The 16,261-nt window shown below is 58.4% G+C and overlaps 2 protein-coding genes across 5 annotated transcripts; one reads left to right on the forward strand and one right to left on the reverse strand.

Moving 5' to 3' along the window:
- Positions 1 to 201: 201 nt before the first annotated feature.
- LOC141735092 (uncharacterized) lies at positions 202 to 15,504 on the reverse strand. Its single transcript, XM_074567537.1, has 11 exons — positions 14,215 to 15,504; positions 13,323 to 13,430; positions 13,079 to 13,177; positions 10,617 to 12,587; positions 8,580 to 9,322; positions 8,203 to 8,329; positions 6,547 to 6,690; positions 5,932 to 6,357; positions 4,975 to 5,105; positions 4,173 to 4,278; positions 202 to 3,731 (listed from the first exon to the last, which is right to left on the reverse strand). The coding sequence occupies exons 2-11, from the start codon at positions 13,408 to 13,410 to the stop codon at positions 2,359 to 2,361; spliced, it is 5,208 nt and encodes a 1,735-aa protein (XP_074423638.1). The 5' UTR covers positions 13,411 to 13,430; positions 14,215 to 15,504; the 3' UTR covers positions 202 to 2,358.
- On the forward strand, positions 5,617 to 10,557 carry LOC141735151 (uncharacterized). 4 transcript variants are annotated; one of them, XM_074567708.1, is made up of 3 exons: positions 5,617 to 6,100; positions 7,375 to 7,538; positions 7,984 to 10,557. In XM_074567708.1, the coding sequence occupies exons 2-3, from the start codon at positions 7,451 to 7,453 to the stop codon at positions 9,342 to 9,344; spliced, it is 1,449 nt and encodes a 482-aa protein (XP_074423809.1). In that variant the 5' UTR covers positions 5,617 to 6,100; positions 7,375 to 7,450; the 3' UTR covers positions 9,345 to 10,557. The 4 variants fall into 4 exon arrangements, with proteins under 4 accessions (XP_074423809.1, XP_074423811.1, XP_074423810.1 ...); XM_074567710.1 differs by having other exon boundaries at positions 7,987 to 10,556; XM_074567709.1 differs by lacking the exon at positions 5,617 to 6,100 and adding an exon at positions 6,238 to 6,830 and having other exon boundaries at positions 7,987 to 10,240.
- Positions 15,505 to 16,261: the final 757 nt, after the last annotated feature.

Genomic DNA, 16,261 nt, shown 5'->3' on the forward strand with positions numbered 1-16,261 from the left:
CCCTCTTCTGGCTATTTTCTGCTGCTTCCATCGCTCCATCCCTGGTCCTTGTGGCAGTCTCTGTTGCCCACTCAGGATTTGCTTTTTTTTTTCCAGAAAAACCAAACCAGCCCGATTTACACTGAAACACACTGCGGTCCTGGCTCATCACCTCTAAAAAGAAAAATTAGGAGAAAGATGGAAAAAGAAGAGGCTCGTGGTGCTAATAAAATCCCAGATTTAATTCATTTTAACACTGACACGATTTTACTTTCTATTTTTATTCCATAGCCAAATTGACCGCTTTTCTCCTTATTATTTGCACCCTTGGAAGTCTCCCCCAAAACTCTGCAAAGCCCAGCAGGGTCCATCAAAGGGGTTTTTTCTGCTGTTTTCTTCAGAAAGGCAAAGCCTGAAAATGCCAGGTTTAGCTCCAGTTCTTTCGGAAAACCTTCTCTCCGCGTGCTGATCTTGCGCCTTCGCTAAGCGAGTGTAATAATTAAGCTGGGAAGAATTAAAATCGAGTTGTTTCGGGCTCTTTCTCTGCAGGGAAATGCAGAAGGAAAGGTGGTTTGGGGGGTTAAGTCAAGAATAGGGTATGTTCTTTTGGTGGAACTCCATGCTTTTCAGGCCAAAAAAAAAAACCCTTATGCAAATTCTGGATGAGGATGAGCTGCCTCATAAGGGCTTTGTTGCAGCTGGCCAATCCTGGGCTGCCTTGTTGGTTCCTTCATTTGAATATGTCCAACTAGAGAAGAGCCGTGGCTGTGGTGGGACACCCTGGCAGGGAGGAGCACTGAGTCTGAAGGAGACCCCATGGCTGCAGCCACCAAGAGACAAAGAAGAACCTCGAGGAAGAGGAGGACGAGGAAGCAGAAGGTCCAGTTGACGAAGCCTCTGCTGAAGTGGGGAAGGTCTCCGGCTCGGGTTGGGCGATGGAAGCCAGCTCCGAAGGGCTTAAGCGGCTGGTTAAAGAAGGGATCCTACAACAGCTACATCTCCACACTGCTGAGGCAGCTGCCACCACCGACCAGGCGCATGTCGGTGAAGGCAAAGAGGCTGATGACCATCTCCATGGGCGTCCTTTGCAAGGGGTTGGTCACCGAGGCGGACCGTTGGAGGAGGCAACGCCGGGGGTCCTTCATCGGCACCTTGGAGTTGCAGGCTGCTGTGGATAAGGTGATGAAAGGTGAAGGTGGAGGGTGTTTTGCCTCCTCCACCCCCAGATCTTCTTGCGTGAACTGAAGAACAAGGGCCTGTCCTCTCGCCATGGATATCTTTCCTTGTCTCCCTCATCACATTCCCGGGAGAAGAAGAAAAGAGGACAAAAAAAGAATAAACTTGGAGTCTTTCTCCCCCATCTGATTCAATATCATTCCTGTAAAGGTGACCACCAAACCTGGTGTCCCACCAGTACCCACATGCCCATGCAGGAGGTAATTTGGAGGCCAGGTCCTGGATGGGAGCATCTTCAGCATCCTGCCCATGTAAGACCACATGAATCAGGCCCCTGCGATGCTGGTGGGAGACCACCAAAGTCCGTCTTAACCTCTTTGAAGACCCTCTCCATGCACCCTGCAGGGAAAGACTGCTCCCCAGCAGGAGATGCAATCCTTACCTCGGACCACACCAACTGTCTGGGGAGGTTGGAGATCCACAGGGGAGGTTTGCCATGGGTGGAAACAGGGCCACAGCCTCTGAGACATACCTGAAGCTCAAATAGCTCCAGGTGTCTGTGCAGTTCTGGGACCCCTGAGTAGATGAGTTTGGCCAACGAGGTCAACACTTTGGGCCCATCTGCAGAAGGATCAGGAACTGCCCTTGGGATTTTTACCCTCCCAGCTCGGGATTCCCTTTCATGTGATCCAAAATGATGTGGAGTGGTCGGAGGAGACCAACCCCAGTGGCTTCTGGCCCCAGGGCTTTCTCCTTGCTGGCTTCTGGAGCCCATCTGGGGACTAGCAGGTCACTGGAGGAGAGGGGAACACCAGATGGGAGATGAAACAGCCGTCGGGCCCATTGTATCAAACATCTTGGTGTGCGGAGAGTTTTGGAGTGGCGATGAAAAAGAAAGGTCTCCTTTTTGTTGTTGTGTTTGGGCAGGGCGAGAGCAGGAGATGCCCTGGACTAATTTGGCTGGGAGGAACGGAGGGTGTTTTCTCTCGCTTCCAGCAGAGCGGGAGGAACCTCACCCAGAGTTGGTGTTTTCTGCTGATGGTGGCCACGCTTGGTCCCTATCGTTCCCTTCATATTTCCTGATAGACAGATCTTTTCTTCCCTCTCCCACAAGTCCTGGTTGACTTCCAGTCTCTGGAGAAGACCTCCTGACTGGGCTGGCATCACTGGGCTTCACCAGCACTGTGTGGGAGCTGGAGCTACTCACGCATGGAGCTGGTGGCCGTGATGGAGCCGCCGGTGCGTGATGACGTTGGAGCTCTGGCTGAAGCTCCTCCCACACTTGGGGCAGCGGTAGGGCTTCTCCCCAGTGTGCACCCGCCGGTGCTTGGTGAGCGATGAGTTGATGTTGAAGCCCTTCCCGCAATCCCCGCAGACGTAGGGTCTCTCGCCGGTATGGACCCGCTGGTGGGTGGTGAGATGAGCCCGTTGGCTGTACTGCCGCCCACACTCCCCACACTGAAACGGCTTCTCCCCGGTGTGCACGCGCTGGTGCCGCGCCAGGTTGGAGACCACCGCGAAGCTCTTGCCGCACACCCTGCAGAGGAAAGGGGTCTCCCCGGTGTGGCTGCGCTGGTGGGTGAGGGGGTAGGAGCCGGTGGTGAAGCCCTTGCCGCACTCGGAGCACTTGTAGCGTTTCTCCCACCGGCCAGCGCCGCGATGCCGGATGAGGTGGGGTCGGTCACTGAAGCCCTTACCGCAGTCGGTGCAGCTGTAGGGTCGCTCGCCGCTGTGTGTCCATTGGTGGGCGATGAGCTTGGAGCTGATGGTGAAGCCCTTGCCACAGTTGGCACAGACGTAGGGCCGCTCACCGCTGTGCAGCCGCTGGTGGGTGATGTGGTTGGAGCTGCCACTGAAACGCTTCCCGCAGTCGGGACACTCGTAGGGCTTCTCAGTGTGGCTGTGGCAATGCTTGATGAGATCGGAGCTGACGTTGAAGCTCTTCCCCCACTCCCGGCACGGGTACGGGCGCTCACCAGTGTGCAACCGGCGGTGGGTCACCAGGTGGGAACGTTGACTGCAACGCCGATCGCAGTCGGGACACTTGTAGGGCTTCTCCCCGGTGTGGCTCCGGCGGTGGCGCACCAGGTTGGACACCACGTTGAAGCTCTTCCCGCAGTCGGCGCACTGGTAGGGCTTCTGGCCCATGTGGACACGACGGTGCGTCACCAGGGCCGAGCTGTGCCCAAAACCCTTCCCGCAGTGGGGGCATTTGTAGGGCTTGTCCCCACCATGGCTCTGCTGGTGATGGAGCAAGTTGGAGAAGACCCCGAAGCTTTTCCCACAGTCAGGGCAGGGGTGCTGGGACTCCCGTCTCCGGGGATGGAAGCTCTTCTCGTTGGTGGGATGAGGGATGGGTCTTTCCCTGGGGCAAAGGCTATGGGGGAACAGCAACTCACTGTGTGTCCCTGGAGTTTCCCTCACAGGGTGACCCTGGACCTCCTCTTGGCCTTTCTCTTGGGAGTTCTGGTGGATGTTGGCTAGCTCATGGCACTGCAAGATGTCCTCCAGGCAGGTCTTGATGTCTGGGTCTGCTTCTGTGGTGCCGTTCCTCATCCCACTCATCATCCCATCCCCTGCAGAGGACAGAGAAAGAGATTGTGAAGAGTCAGTCCCTGGCTGGGGTGGAAAAGGGAACCCAATAAGGAAGCAGGGCAGGGAAAAACTGGAAGGGGGAAAGCCAAGATGAAAGTTCACGTGAGCTCCACCTTCAGCCCAAACGCTGACCGTTGGCCAGCTGGAGAAGCTTGGGCTGAAGTTCAGCTTCAAACCCCATCTCTTAAAACCCTCTGTAACCCAAAAGGGGAGCTTCTGCCTTCGCCTCCCACAGGCTGAGAGTTCCCCTCCAATGCGCATCTGGAGGCGATGGAGGGTCCCCAATATGCGTCTCAAGGGGGAAGCACGATTGCCAGAAGCAATGGGGAAAGACTCCTTCACCTCCAAAGTCTAGAGGAGCATCCCCTGTGCCCACCCAACCCCAAGACTTAGCCCAGGAAGGAGGAAAGGGCCGTCCTTACCCAAAGAGGAGTCATTTCCAGCGCTCTCCTGCACGGCTTCGCAGTACTGGGCCCGCTGGCCAGGATCGGTGAGGTACTGAGCCACCTCCTTGAAGGTCACGGGACACTGAAACAACAAGGATGTCCCAGCTCAGCGCCTGCCACCATGGGTCAGCTCAAGGCAGCGGGGAGAGGAGCCAAGGCTGCATTCATCAGAGCTGCAGGAGAGCCAAGAAGGATGCTGGTGAGGATCAGAAATACCAAGGTATTGCTCCCCATGGGGTGTGACTAAGCTGTGGAAAGCCGCGGGACACCGTGGATGTTCAGAAAGAAGCTGGGTAAGCTTACGGGAAAGGAAAAAAAGAAACTGGAAAACACTGAGGGTCATTAAACACCCAGCAAGGCCTGATGGCAATGATGGAGCTGAAGGGGCTCAACCTCTCCACCCTGGCCTCTGTGCCTTTTCCTGTCACTGGGAGACACAAAACCTCAGGCTCTGCGGTTATTTTTCACCTTCCCTGTGTTTCTGAGATGGGGGAGCTGAGAGAAACCCTTACGGCATCTTGCATCCAAGGCTCGGCCTTGCAGTGTGCCCACCACAGGCTCCATCTCCTGCTCCTTACCACCTCTCCTGCAGCCTGACCATCCGCCGATGGTGTATGGGGACTTCTTGGCCCAAAAGGAGTTGCACGAAGATGACAACCCACAGCTACGGTCACAAACCAGCTTGTACAGCCCCACGGGACTGGGCAGAAGGTACCTAGCACCAACGTTTCAGGTCAGAAATGCACTTGCCCACCCCAAAGGAGAGACCCTCCCTCACCTGTGCTGGCTCTGCTGTGGCCATGTCCTTCTCGGTCCCTCTCAGCGGTGATGGGGATGCTCTGATAGAGCCTACGGGGGGAGAAGGAGGTGCTGAGCTGCTCCCCAGGAGGAAAAGCTGGGAAAAAAACCCTAGAAAAAAGCAGGCAGTGCCCTTTGCATGGGCATCCGTGCAAGGGAAGGAGCAGCCTCCTTTGTTCCTGTGGGGTTTTTCCCCTTGGGATGCAAGAGAGGGCTCAGCCAGCCATTGCCCAGCGGAGCAAGGACCTTTTCCACCTTCTTAGGAGCAGATCTGCTGCTCGGACCAGCAGGGAAGAGCCAGGTCCCGGGAGCGCGCCTGGTCTCCCCATACCCTCTCACGGTGCAACCCCGAGTACAGAGATGGGGCAAGGGCAGGCAGTGGTGCTCCCTCTCTCTGCTCCTTGCGCCGGTCCCAGCAAAGCCCCAGAGGGCTGTTGCGTGCCTCGATGGGCCTGGGGATGCAGGCAGGGCTCTGCCTGTCCCACACCGGTCCCCGGTGCCACAGCCCCTGCTCGGAGCACACCCAGGATCCCTGGAGAGCCCCCTTTCCCCCTCCACCTTCAGCATCCAGCTGATCCAGCCCCTTCCTGTGTCCTCCCATACCCTGCCCGAGCTGCAACACTCCCAGAGCCACCTGGGCTGCTCGGTGTCCCCCACCACCAGGGCTTGGTCCCCCTGGGGACATCCGTCCGCTGCCACCAGCTGAGGAGCGATGGAGCGAGGAGCGGGGAGGCTGCAGAAATCAGCTCCGCTCCCTCCTCCGGCGGGGAAGCCAGGGGTTAAACCCCCGTGCGTTAGAGGGGGCAGGGTTTAGGGTTAATTCCCCACCCTTTCAGTCTTTCCGAAGCAAATTAAAAGAAAATTCCTGCTTCCCCTCCGCTCCCGGCTTTTCCCAAACAGGGAGGGATTAAACCACCACCAAAAGCCCTGCGCTCACGGTAGAGAAAAGCGTCCGCGTGGTTTCGGATCTCCTGGGATTTCTCGGAGGCAGGAATCCAGGCTCCTCTCTCATTCCCCTGCTGCATTTCGTTATCTTCTCGCCTGCAGAGGTGTGTGTTCCTTGGCTTTTGCCATCTCCTCCTGCAGCAATAAGGAGGGATAGCTTGGTAAGTGGCAGTTCCCCCTCCTTCCCACCCGCGGGCGCATGACTCCCCAGCCTGGAGCTTTTCTGGGGGGAAACAACCCGTTTTCACCAGCCACGTGATGAAAACACGGTTGGGGCCACTTTTCCAGGGGGAAAACCTAATTTCTTGCTGCCATCCCTGATGCTGATCGGGCAACCAGCCCGGTGTCCCCCTCTCCCACCTGGGGGGCGCCTCGTTGCCCCACAGAGACCCCCGTCGCCTTCCCCATGGCTTCAACACTCAAAATATCCCCAGCTGCTGCTGGCACCATCCCCGGCGGAGTTTCCAGCAAGGCTGGGGCTCTCCAAAAGCGCTGGGTACAAGGGTAGAGCACGGGGGCACCGTGAGTGCTGGGGGCAGGACCATGGCGGGGTCCCCCGTGCCCCCCGTGGGTGCTGGGGATGGGGGGGGAGCCGGGGTTGGGTTACCTCTAGAGGGCTCTGGGTAAGCGCTGCCGCCGAGGAGCTTGTTCTTGGCGTCTCCTCTCTCCCGGATACCGGCTTGGGCTTCCGGAGCAAAGCCATGCCCGGCGTCGCCTCCATTGTGCCCTGCTGTCAGGAGGCTCGGCAGTCCTCGGGGTGCAAGGGGGGGTGTCTGTGCATCTTCCCCCCCACCCCCGACTTACAGCTTCAGCCTGGGAAGGAGGGGGTGGCTTCTCTCAGAAGGCAGCTCCAGGCTCGTCCGACAGCGAGTCCTGAGCCGCGGACTTCAGGTAACGGGGAGAAACCCTGATGCGCTCCAGCTCCGCAGCGGGTCCTGAGCTGCGTCAGGGCTGGAGCTTCCAGGATCCGGCCCTTGGAGATGTTCCCGGGAGTGGCCACTCCTTTGGGAAGAGGAAGGTGGCTAAACAGGACGGAGAGGGAGCCTCGGGCTCCCTGGGAATGGGGCACCGTAGCCCAGCTCCTGCGACATGTCCTCCAGTAGCCCCATCACCCTGGGAGGGCTGATTCCCAGTAAGATGAGGACCGGGGGGACTGGGATGCTGGGGGGCGGAGAGCAGAGATTGCTGTGGGATGTGGTCTGCCAGAAGGATGGGGGGAAAACGGGGACCTTCCTGCCCCCATCCCCATCCCTAAGCTGCTCCATGGAGGATCAGGCTTACTCCTGGAGGGAGGGACCATCTGTGTGCTGCAACCCGGGGAGAAAAAAACCCCAACATTTCCCGAGGCACCCCTAGAAAAAAAGCATCAAAACCCAAGCAAGAAGCACCACGCGGGGGAATTTCCTTCATTTCAAGGGATTTCTCTTCCCCACAGGGGATTTTGGGGAGCCCTGAGTGAGGAACGGAGGGATAAACCCCTGTTTTCCCAGCTGCCTGTGTCTCTCCCCATCATGGAGCCGTGGGTGATGCTGGACCCGCGGCAGAAAGCCCTGTACCGGGATGTGATGCAGGAGAGCTACGAAACGCTGATGTCCCTCGGTAAGCAAACACCAAAAAAAAATAAAAAATCCTCTTTCCTTGTAGAACTACCCCCCTTTTTTCTTTGCTCTTTTTTTCCCCCCTGTCTCCGGCAAAGGGGTTGTGAGCAGGATAGGAAGTGGGGAGGAGGAATCCAGGCAGGTTTTGAGGGGGTTCTCCCCAAACCCCAGCCCTCTCCTCAAATTTTCTGCAGGTAAACGTTCTTGATCTCTCCGCATTTATTTATTATTTTTTTTAAATTGGAAACGCGGGCAATGGGGGCCGCTCAGCATTTCCACATTCTCAGTTCAAACTTGGATCAGGTCTCCCATCGCATCCCTCTTCCTCCTCTCTGGGAGATGAAGTTTTTAAGGGAATCCTGGCCCTGCTGCTGATTTTTAAATGCCACCCCCTGCTCTGGTCGAGGCCGCGCTCTCCCCTTTGTCTCCTTTTCCCATTTCCCCAGCAGCACAGGGGCTGGTGAGTGAAAAAGCAGCGGAGGAAGGAGCGGCGGCGGAGAGCTGCGAGGAGCTCGAAGCCCGCTCATCCCGCAGCCCGGAGAGGGAGAAGGCCCTCGGCTCCAACAGACGGAAAACGAAGCGCCCGGATAAAGCCGCACCCCACAGTGCCACCAAGATGCCCAAAGCCGTGGTGGTCCCCAAAATGGACTGTGCCAAACCCCTACGTGGGGCAACCAGCAAGGGACCGGCGCGGGAGCGGCCGTTCGGCTGCGCCGATTGCGGCAAGAGCTTCCCGTGGGCTTCGCACTTGGAGCGGCACCGGCGGGTGCACACCGGCGAGCGGCCTTTCGGCTGCCCCGAGTGCGGTGAGACTTACAGCCAGAGCTCCCACCTCCTCCAGCATCGCCGGACCCACGCCAGCGACCGGCCGCACAAGTGCGGCGACTGCGGCAAACGCTTTGCCGGCGCTGCTGAGCTGGCGGCACACGGCCGGGGCCACGCTGCCGAGAAACCCCACAAATGCAGCGATTGCGGCAAGGGCTTTGTTTGGGCGTCCCACCTCGCCCGGCATCGGCGGGTGCACACGGGCGAGAAGCCCTACCGCTGCCCCGAGTGCGGCGAAGCCTTCAGCCAAGGCTCGCACCTCGCCAAACACCGCCGTAGCCACACCGGTGAGCGACCCCACCGCTGCCCAGCTTGCGGCAAAACCTTCTGCCAAAGCTCCGACCTGGCCCGTCACCGCCGAACCCACTTGGGCAAGAAAGCCCTGCGTTGTGGCGACTGTGGCAAGCTTTTCCGAGCCGGGCCGGCGCTGGCGCGGCATCAGCGGTGTCACCGGAGGGAACGCGCCCACCGTTGCGCCGATTGCGGGAAGGGCTTTGTCTGGGCGTCCCACTTGGAGCGGCACCGGCGGGTGCATACGGGCGAACGTCCCTTTCCCTGTGGCAACTGCGGCGAGCGCTTTGCCCAAAAAGCCCACCTCCTCCAGCACCGCAAAACCCACTCCCCTGACCGGCCCTACAAATGCGGCGACTGCGGCAAACGTTTTGGCGAGGCTCCCCCTTTCCTCGCCCACCAGCGGGGCCACGCAGCCCAAAAGAGCTACACTTGCAGCGAGTGTGGCAAGGGCTTCGCCTGGGCATCCCACCTGGAGCGGCATCGCCGCGTCCACACCGGCGAGAAACCCTACGAGTGCCCCGAGTGCGGCGAAGCTTTCAGCCAGAGCTCCCACCTCACCAAACACCGCCGGAGCCACCTCCCCAAGGCCGCTTTCCCCCTCGTCCCCCAACCGCTGCCCCCCTCCAGGACCCGGCTGGTGGAGGAGAAGCCCCCCAGTGCCGCAGCCTGCAGTGGCGAGGAGGCCTGAAGGAGCGAAACCACCCCATATTGGTGCAATGGATTGTGACCAGGGGAAAACTCGGCTTGGGGACAAATCGAAGGACACCAAGTGACATTTAAGGGGGTGGTGGGTGACACTGAGGTGGGCAAAGGCATCAGGGTGGGATTTATCCTTCCTGATGTCTCCCCGCAGCGATGGGTGGATGGTGCACCCTGCTGCAAAAGGGACGTCTTGAGGGAGAGGGAGCCTCATCCCGAGGGAAACGGTGCTTTCTCCACCGGGGAAGGTTGGGGGTAACCTGGGGATGGTTCTTGTGCCAAAATACGGTGTAATTTGTGCCTGCTCCTTGCTGCCGGCAGGCTGGAGAAGGGGATGCTGCGTTGCGCCGATGGAGAGGGCAACGGCGGGAGGTGCCGGCGTGGGGCGAGGAATAAAAAGGGAGCCCCGTACCCCGCAGTCACCTGTGTCTGGCTCTCCTTGCGCACCAACCCCAGGCTCCACCGCTTTTCCTTGCTCCTGGCAGGAAACACTGCGAGCATCTTCTCCCTCTCCGAAGACAAAAAGGACACTGAGACAGGTGGAAAGGTTTTTCTTTTTTTTTTTTGGTTTTTTTTTTTTTTTTTTGTTAACTACCTTCTACTTTATTACCTGCTAACCTGAGCCAAGGAAACCCAGTGTCTCCACCCTCGCCAAATTCCCAGCTTGGTGCATCCCAAACCACCCTCGGCACAACCCAAACAGCATTTGGGGGGGGGGGTCCCAGCAAGGAAGGAGTAGAGCTGGTGACTGATGCGGGTCCCCATGGCTCTCTTCCGAGCCATTTGGCCCCAAAAGCCCCCTGTGGACGGGTGTTCTCTGGGTGATTTTACCGATGGGTCCCCTCCCATACACCCAAAGCTGTGTCACCCCCTTTTTGCCCACCCAAACAGTGGGGCAGAGGATGAGGAGGGTTATAGGGAGAAGTGTCGTCTCCCCACTGCCCTAAATTATCACCCAGCCTTCCCCAAATCCACCCCCAGCCTCCCTTGTCCCTCCTCTCCCCATCTCCCCCCAAAGCCCCTACATTGGTCCCTACCCCCCGGCCCTCCCCCTGCGCCCTCCCCACCACCACTTCACCCCCCCTTCCCCATCCTGACCCCCACCCCAGGGTACTCTGGGCCCCCCCAGCTGCTGCCACAGCCCTTTCCTGCCCTGTGCTGGGGAGGGGGGTGACAGGCGTCCCCGTGGGTCGTCCCCAAAGGCAGAGGGTGGCTCTGAGTACACCCCCGGCCCCGGTCCCCACGGCCTCATCTCAGGAGCTGGGGGGAGGCAGGGAAGCCCAGGGCTCCTGGGGGGCAGAGGTATCGCTTTGCAGGGTGTCCCCCTCCCCAGGCCTCCATGCCATGGCGGAGGGCAGGAGAGCCTTGGCAGCCCAGCCCCTGGGGGCTGCGGAAGAGGAGGAGGAAGGCACGGGGTGCTGCTGGAAAATGGAGCTGGGCTCTTCAGGCCAGAGCTCAGAGGGGGTGGGCGTCCCCCCTCGCCTCTCGCCTTCCCACCATGCAGGCGGCAGCAAAGAGAGGGGGCTGCGGCTCCCAGTGCCGGCAGCATGCAGTCGCTGGTGAGCTGCCAGGGCCGTGCCGAGGCCGAAGGCTTTGCCACATTCGGGACAGACGTGCCGCTTCTCCGGTCCCCCCTGCGTGTGGGCACGCTGGTGCCGGTTGCGGTGGGAGCTGCGGCCGAAGCATTTGCCGCAGTGGGCACAGGAGAAGGGTTTCTCACCGGTGTGGGTGAGCCGGTGCCGGTCGTAGTGGGAGCTCCAGGCAAAACCTTTGCCGCAGACGCCACACTGGTAGGGTTTCTCGCCCCGGTGAAGCCGCCGGTGCCGCTCCAAGCTGGCCGGCGTGCTAAAACCCTTGCCACACTCGGGGCAGGCGTGGGGCCGGCCCGGCTGGGCGGCATGGGTGCGGCGATGAGCCAGCAAGGTGGAACTGACGGCAAAGCTCTTCCCACACTCACCGCAGCGGTAGGGCCGCTCGCCGGTGTGCACCCGGCGATGCCGTTCCAGGTGGGAGCTGACAGCAAAGGCTCGCCCGCATTCCCCGCAGCGGAACGGCTTCTCCCCGGTGTGGATGCGGCGATGGCGCTCCAGGTGCGAGACCCAACCAAAACTCTTCCCGCATGTCCCACATGGGTAGGGTTTGCCGCCTCCTCCGGCACCAGCTTCCTCGGTGGCTGCTGTCACGGCTTTGGCAGCGTCACCGACTTGCTGCTGCCGGGCATGGGTGCGCTGGTGCTTGGCCAGGGCTGAGCCCCAGCGGAAGCAGCGTTTGCAATCCGGGCAGGGGTACGGCCGCTCGCCGGTGTGGACGCGTTGGTGTTTGAGGAGGTTGGAGCTCTGGCTGAAGCATTTGCCGCACTGCTCGCAGTGATAGGGCCGCGGGGGGCTGCCGGTAGGCTCAGCACCAGCCGGCGGCGTCTGGGTACCCTTGTGCTTGAAGCGCTGGGGGTCCGTCTGGTGGTTGAGGCGCTTGCCACAGTCAGCGCATTTCTGAGGGGGTGGCGGGGGCTCTTCCTCTGCTTCCCCATCCTCCTCATCCTCGGAAACAGGGGCGGCAGCATGGGTGCGCATGTGGCGGTCGAGGTGGGAGCTCCAGGCGAAGGCTCGCCCACATTCGGCGCACTGGAAAGGCTTCTCGCCGGTGTGGATGCGCCGATGCCGCTCGAGGTGGGAGCTCCAGGCAAAGGCTTTTCCGCACACTCCACACTCGTAGGGTTTCCCACCCAGGTGGCTCTTCTGGTGCCGCTCGAGGGCTCCTGGATCAGCAAAGCTGCGGCCACACTGGGGGCAGCGGTTGGGTTTCTCCCCACCGGGAGCGTGGGTCCGCTGGTGGGTGAGCAAAGAGGAGCTGACGCTGAAGCGGCGCCCGCAGTCGGGACAGGCGTAGGGACGCTCGCCTGTATGGACCCGCTGGTGGATGGTGAGATCCGAGCGTTGGATGAAGCACTTGCCGCAGTCGGGGCATTCGTGGGGGCGGTCACCAGTGTGGATTTTCTGGTGTTTCACCAGGGCCGACTTGTGGCTGAAGCTCTTCCCGCACTCGCCGCACACGTTGCTGGGTTGGCTCTCGCCTGGGCGTGTGGCCAAGTCCCCCGGTCCCCCACTCCTGCCCACCTTCGCCCCGGCCTCCGTGGGGCTGGAAGGATGCTCCTCGCCCACAGGTTTCACCACATCAGGTTCCTTCTCAGCAGGTTCTTCTCCAGGGCGTTCCTGCTCCGCTGCTGCTCCATCCTCTGTGGGGCACAAAGAGAGACAGACACAACCCAGGCAGGAGAAATCGTGTCTTCTGGGACCAGGAAGATGGGAAGGTGGCAGGAAAAGGAGAGAAAGGAGGGATTCCTTCTCCTTTTTTATTTCACCAGGTAAGTGCCTCTATCAGAGGCATCTCCAATCCCCATCGCTCCTCTCTGCTGCCAACATGGATATGGCAATTAATTCCTGTAATTCATCCCCCACCACCTCCACTGCACCACTCCAGAAATACGGCTGTGTAGGAAAGGGGTCTGGCATTTCCATTTTGGCCAGGACATCCCTCTTTCTTCTCCAGCATCTTTCTTCCACGCCATGGCCAAGCCGGGGCTTGCAGCCTGGGGTACAGCTGTAGCCATTACGGTGGGGTTTTGCCCATTTTGGGGAGAAGTTGGTGGGGGAAAAACCCTTCACACCCGCAGGAGCTGAACCCAGGCTTTTTCCCGACTGTGGTCAAGGCTCAACTGGGGCTCACCTGCAGCCAGGGTGTCCCTGGGCACGTGGAGATCCAGGGCTGTAGGTTCATCCCCATGGTCCAGGCGGGACAGCAGATCGGGCTTGGAAACAGGGAATTCTGGAAAAGAAAAGAGGGGATGAGCAACTTGGGTCAGGAGGGTCTGCCCCCGCCAGCAGCCCCCCAACCCCAGCACCCCTTGCATCCAGCAAGCTGATCCTCCGTCCACCCCAAATTTTTGCCTGGGGAAGGGCAGGCTCCTCACCCAGCGCCATCAGCGTCTCGTAGCTCTCCTGCATCACGTCGCGATACAGCGCTCTCTGTCGCGGGTCCAGCAGCACGTACGGCTCCATGGCTGGTGCCACCAGAGCCCCTGAAAGAAGGAGGGAACACCCTGTAAGCAGAGCCCAGCGTGCAACCCCTCGCCAGCCATCATCCTACGGATTTGCATCCATCGGTTGGACTCTTCATGCAAAATCCCCTATTTTATTAACCTCTGGATTCCCTAATAATCTAAGAGATTATTATTCTCTAATAACCTAACAGAAAGGCTAAGACAAACCACAAAATGGGGGTAAAGTTTGGGGACAGGCAGCTAATAAAAACCTCCACCCTTTACCCCGCCACGTATTTTCCCAAATCCTGCAGGAACTTTGCCTCCATCAAATCTGGCCAAACAATTATTTTTTTTTCCAAAAGTTAGTGGGGAGGAGGAAGCAGAAGGGGAAAACAGACATACAGAGAGTATGATTACTTAGAAGAAAAAATAATAGAAAAAGAGGTACACCCCAGCCCATTAAGAACATGTTTCTGTAACCTGCAGACAATGCTCTGCTGAGAGCTCCTTGCCCTAAAATTAATTTTCATCCAGATTTTATCTAACAGCTAATTCCTACTGCACCAAACCCTGGGTGCTCCTTCTCTTCCTGGAGACTACGGTCCCAAATCTTCCAGAATCCCCCCAAAAAAACCACCCCATAGCAATCGCTTCTCCTTCTCAAAGAGGATAAATCACCCAGTTATTTCTCTATGCAAACCTCCAGCGCTCAGAGCTTGCGCTCGGGAGAAAACATGAGTTTTCCCAGCTGGAAGGAGAGGGTTTGGTGCTCTCCTTTGCAAAAATCATTTCAAAGCAAATTAGCACCACTCCCCCCTACCCTTTCCTCGTCCTCGTCCGTGAGCAGTATTAGGATCCCGATGCGTGGGTTGATTTATTTATTTTTTCTAGCAGCAGAGCTCTTACGGCTGCAGAGGACGGAGGAGGCAGGTTGGGAAAAGGTGGATTTGCAGAAGGTTGTCACCGACTTGCTGCTGCCAGGAATAAAAGGGATGATTTCAAGCACGGACCGCAGATCCCTCCTGCAATTTTTGCCTTTTTTTTTTTTTTTTTTTTTTTAAGCCCCCACCAGCATTTCAGCCCGCTTCATTTATTCCTTGGTGGTTTGCCATCCTGCTAAAAAAAAAAAAAAAAAAATTTTAAAAAGGGGTAAATAAAACACGTCCTCGTAGTTACCTCCTCTCCCCCCCCCCCCACCATCCGAAAATAAAACCCACCCGCCTGAATGAAGCGAGGGGGGAAGGACGGACGCCTGCAGAAAGACAATGGTGTTTTGGTGGGTTTGGGTTTTTTTTTAAATTATTTTTCCCCCCTCCCCAGGGGTGGAGAGCATCCGGGCACCAAGTTTAAGCCTGGTGTGTGTGCGGGCACCCTGGGAAGAAGAGCTGGAGGAGAGAGGAAGGGAAGGATGGAAGGGGAAAGGAAGGGGATGAAAAAAAATAATAAATATAGGAGCCATTTTCTGCTTTCTCTCTGCATCCAAAGGCCAAACCTCCCCGTTACCTGCAGTCTCTGGCTTGGGAGGTGCTGTCGGCAAAGCCTGGAGATGCTCCCCCTACACTTTTTCCCCCCAAAAAAGCCCCCTTTTCCCCCCAAAAAAATAGGGCAGGGGGGCTACGAGGGGCTGTTTGTGTGTGTGTGTCCCTGGGGATGCGAGGGCTACGATGCAGCGTGACCAGGGAAGCCGGGTCCCTCCGATATCCTGAGCAATAAGAGTTAAAAAAAAAAAAAAGGAAGGAAGGAAGGAATTAAAAAAAAAAAAAAAAAAAGGGAAGAAAAAAAAAAGAGGGGAGAAAAGAGCTCTTGCACAGTTGCCAGGGCCCTCTGGCGGCAACAGCGACGGCGTCTCTGGGCGGAAATTAAAAAAAAAAAGAAAAAAGAAAAAAACCCACCTTGCAAAGTGAAAAATGATCACCAGTGTCCTGGTGAGGTGGTTTTTTTTTCCTCAAAACGTGGGAAGAAAGGATGGTTTTGGGGGTTCACCTGCCCCTTTGTGGGTAACGGGGATGTGCCCCCGGGGGATATTTTCCTCACAGCGATGGAGCCCTTTGCTGCTGGCTGGAAGCAAAACCCCATAAATTTATTGGTGATAAACCCGTTAGGGACCACTTTGGGGTAAAAAATCCTAGGTTTGGGGACGGGGGAGGGTGCTGGGGGACATTTTTAGCAAGTGGGGGTTGAGGGAACTGGCCTGCCGGCCTTCAGAGATCCTCCCATTGCAGCAGCTGTCCCGTTCCTCAGAGCGAGGAAGGGGCCTGGGTTTAGGGGTAAAAAGGGGGTTTTCTGTCAATAAGGGTGACTGCCTGCGTGTCAGGAGCAGGAGCACGGCCCAGACGTGTTTTAAGAGCCCCGTGAGGGGTCTGGGGCTGAAAAATGACCCCGTCCCCCCACCTTGGGCCACAGTGGCCCTTTTCGGGGGGCTTTGCTCCCTGACAGGGCCCGTCGCCATGGCAACGCCGGCTGGCCGCCCTCACCCAAGATGGACCCCGGGGCTTCATCCTCCCCCGGAGCCATCTTGAGGAAGGCCCTCCTGGCAGCAAGGGGAAGGCCGCGGCCATCTCGACCCACTCGCTCCGACCGCCCGAACGCTGCGGAGAAAGCCGCAGCCATCTTCCCCCTCACCCTGCCTGAGGGCGAGGCTGCCATTTTGGAAGAGGGCGGGGGGGGCGCCATTTTGGAAGCGGGCGCGGGCCGCCATTTTGGAAGTGGGCGCCTTCCCCTCTGAGGTGACCCCGCACCCGCAGGCCCTAAATTAAGGGGTTTTCACCCCAGTTTCTGCGCTCCCCAACCCAATAAGTAAGTTCTCCTGCAAATATTTCCTCCCCAAAGCAATTTTCACCAGAAACAGTGAGGGAAATTTAAAGGAA

The sequence above is a fragment of the Larus michahellis genome, chromosome 29, assembly GCF_964199755.1.
Source record: "Larus michahellis chromosome 29, bLarMic1.1, whole genome shotgun sequence".
In the NCBI taxonomy this organism is placed as follows: domain Eukaryota; kingdom Metazoa; phylum Chordata; class Aves; order Charadriiformes; family Laridae; genus Larus; species Larus michahellis.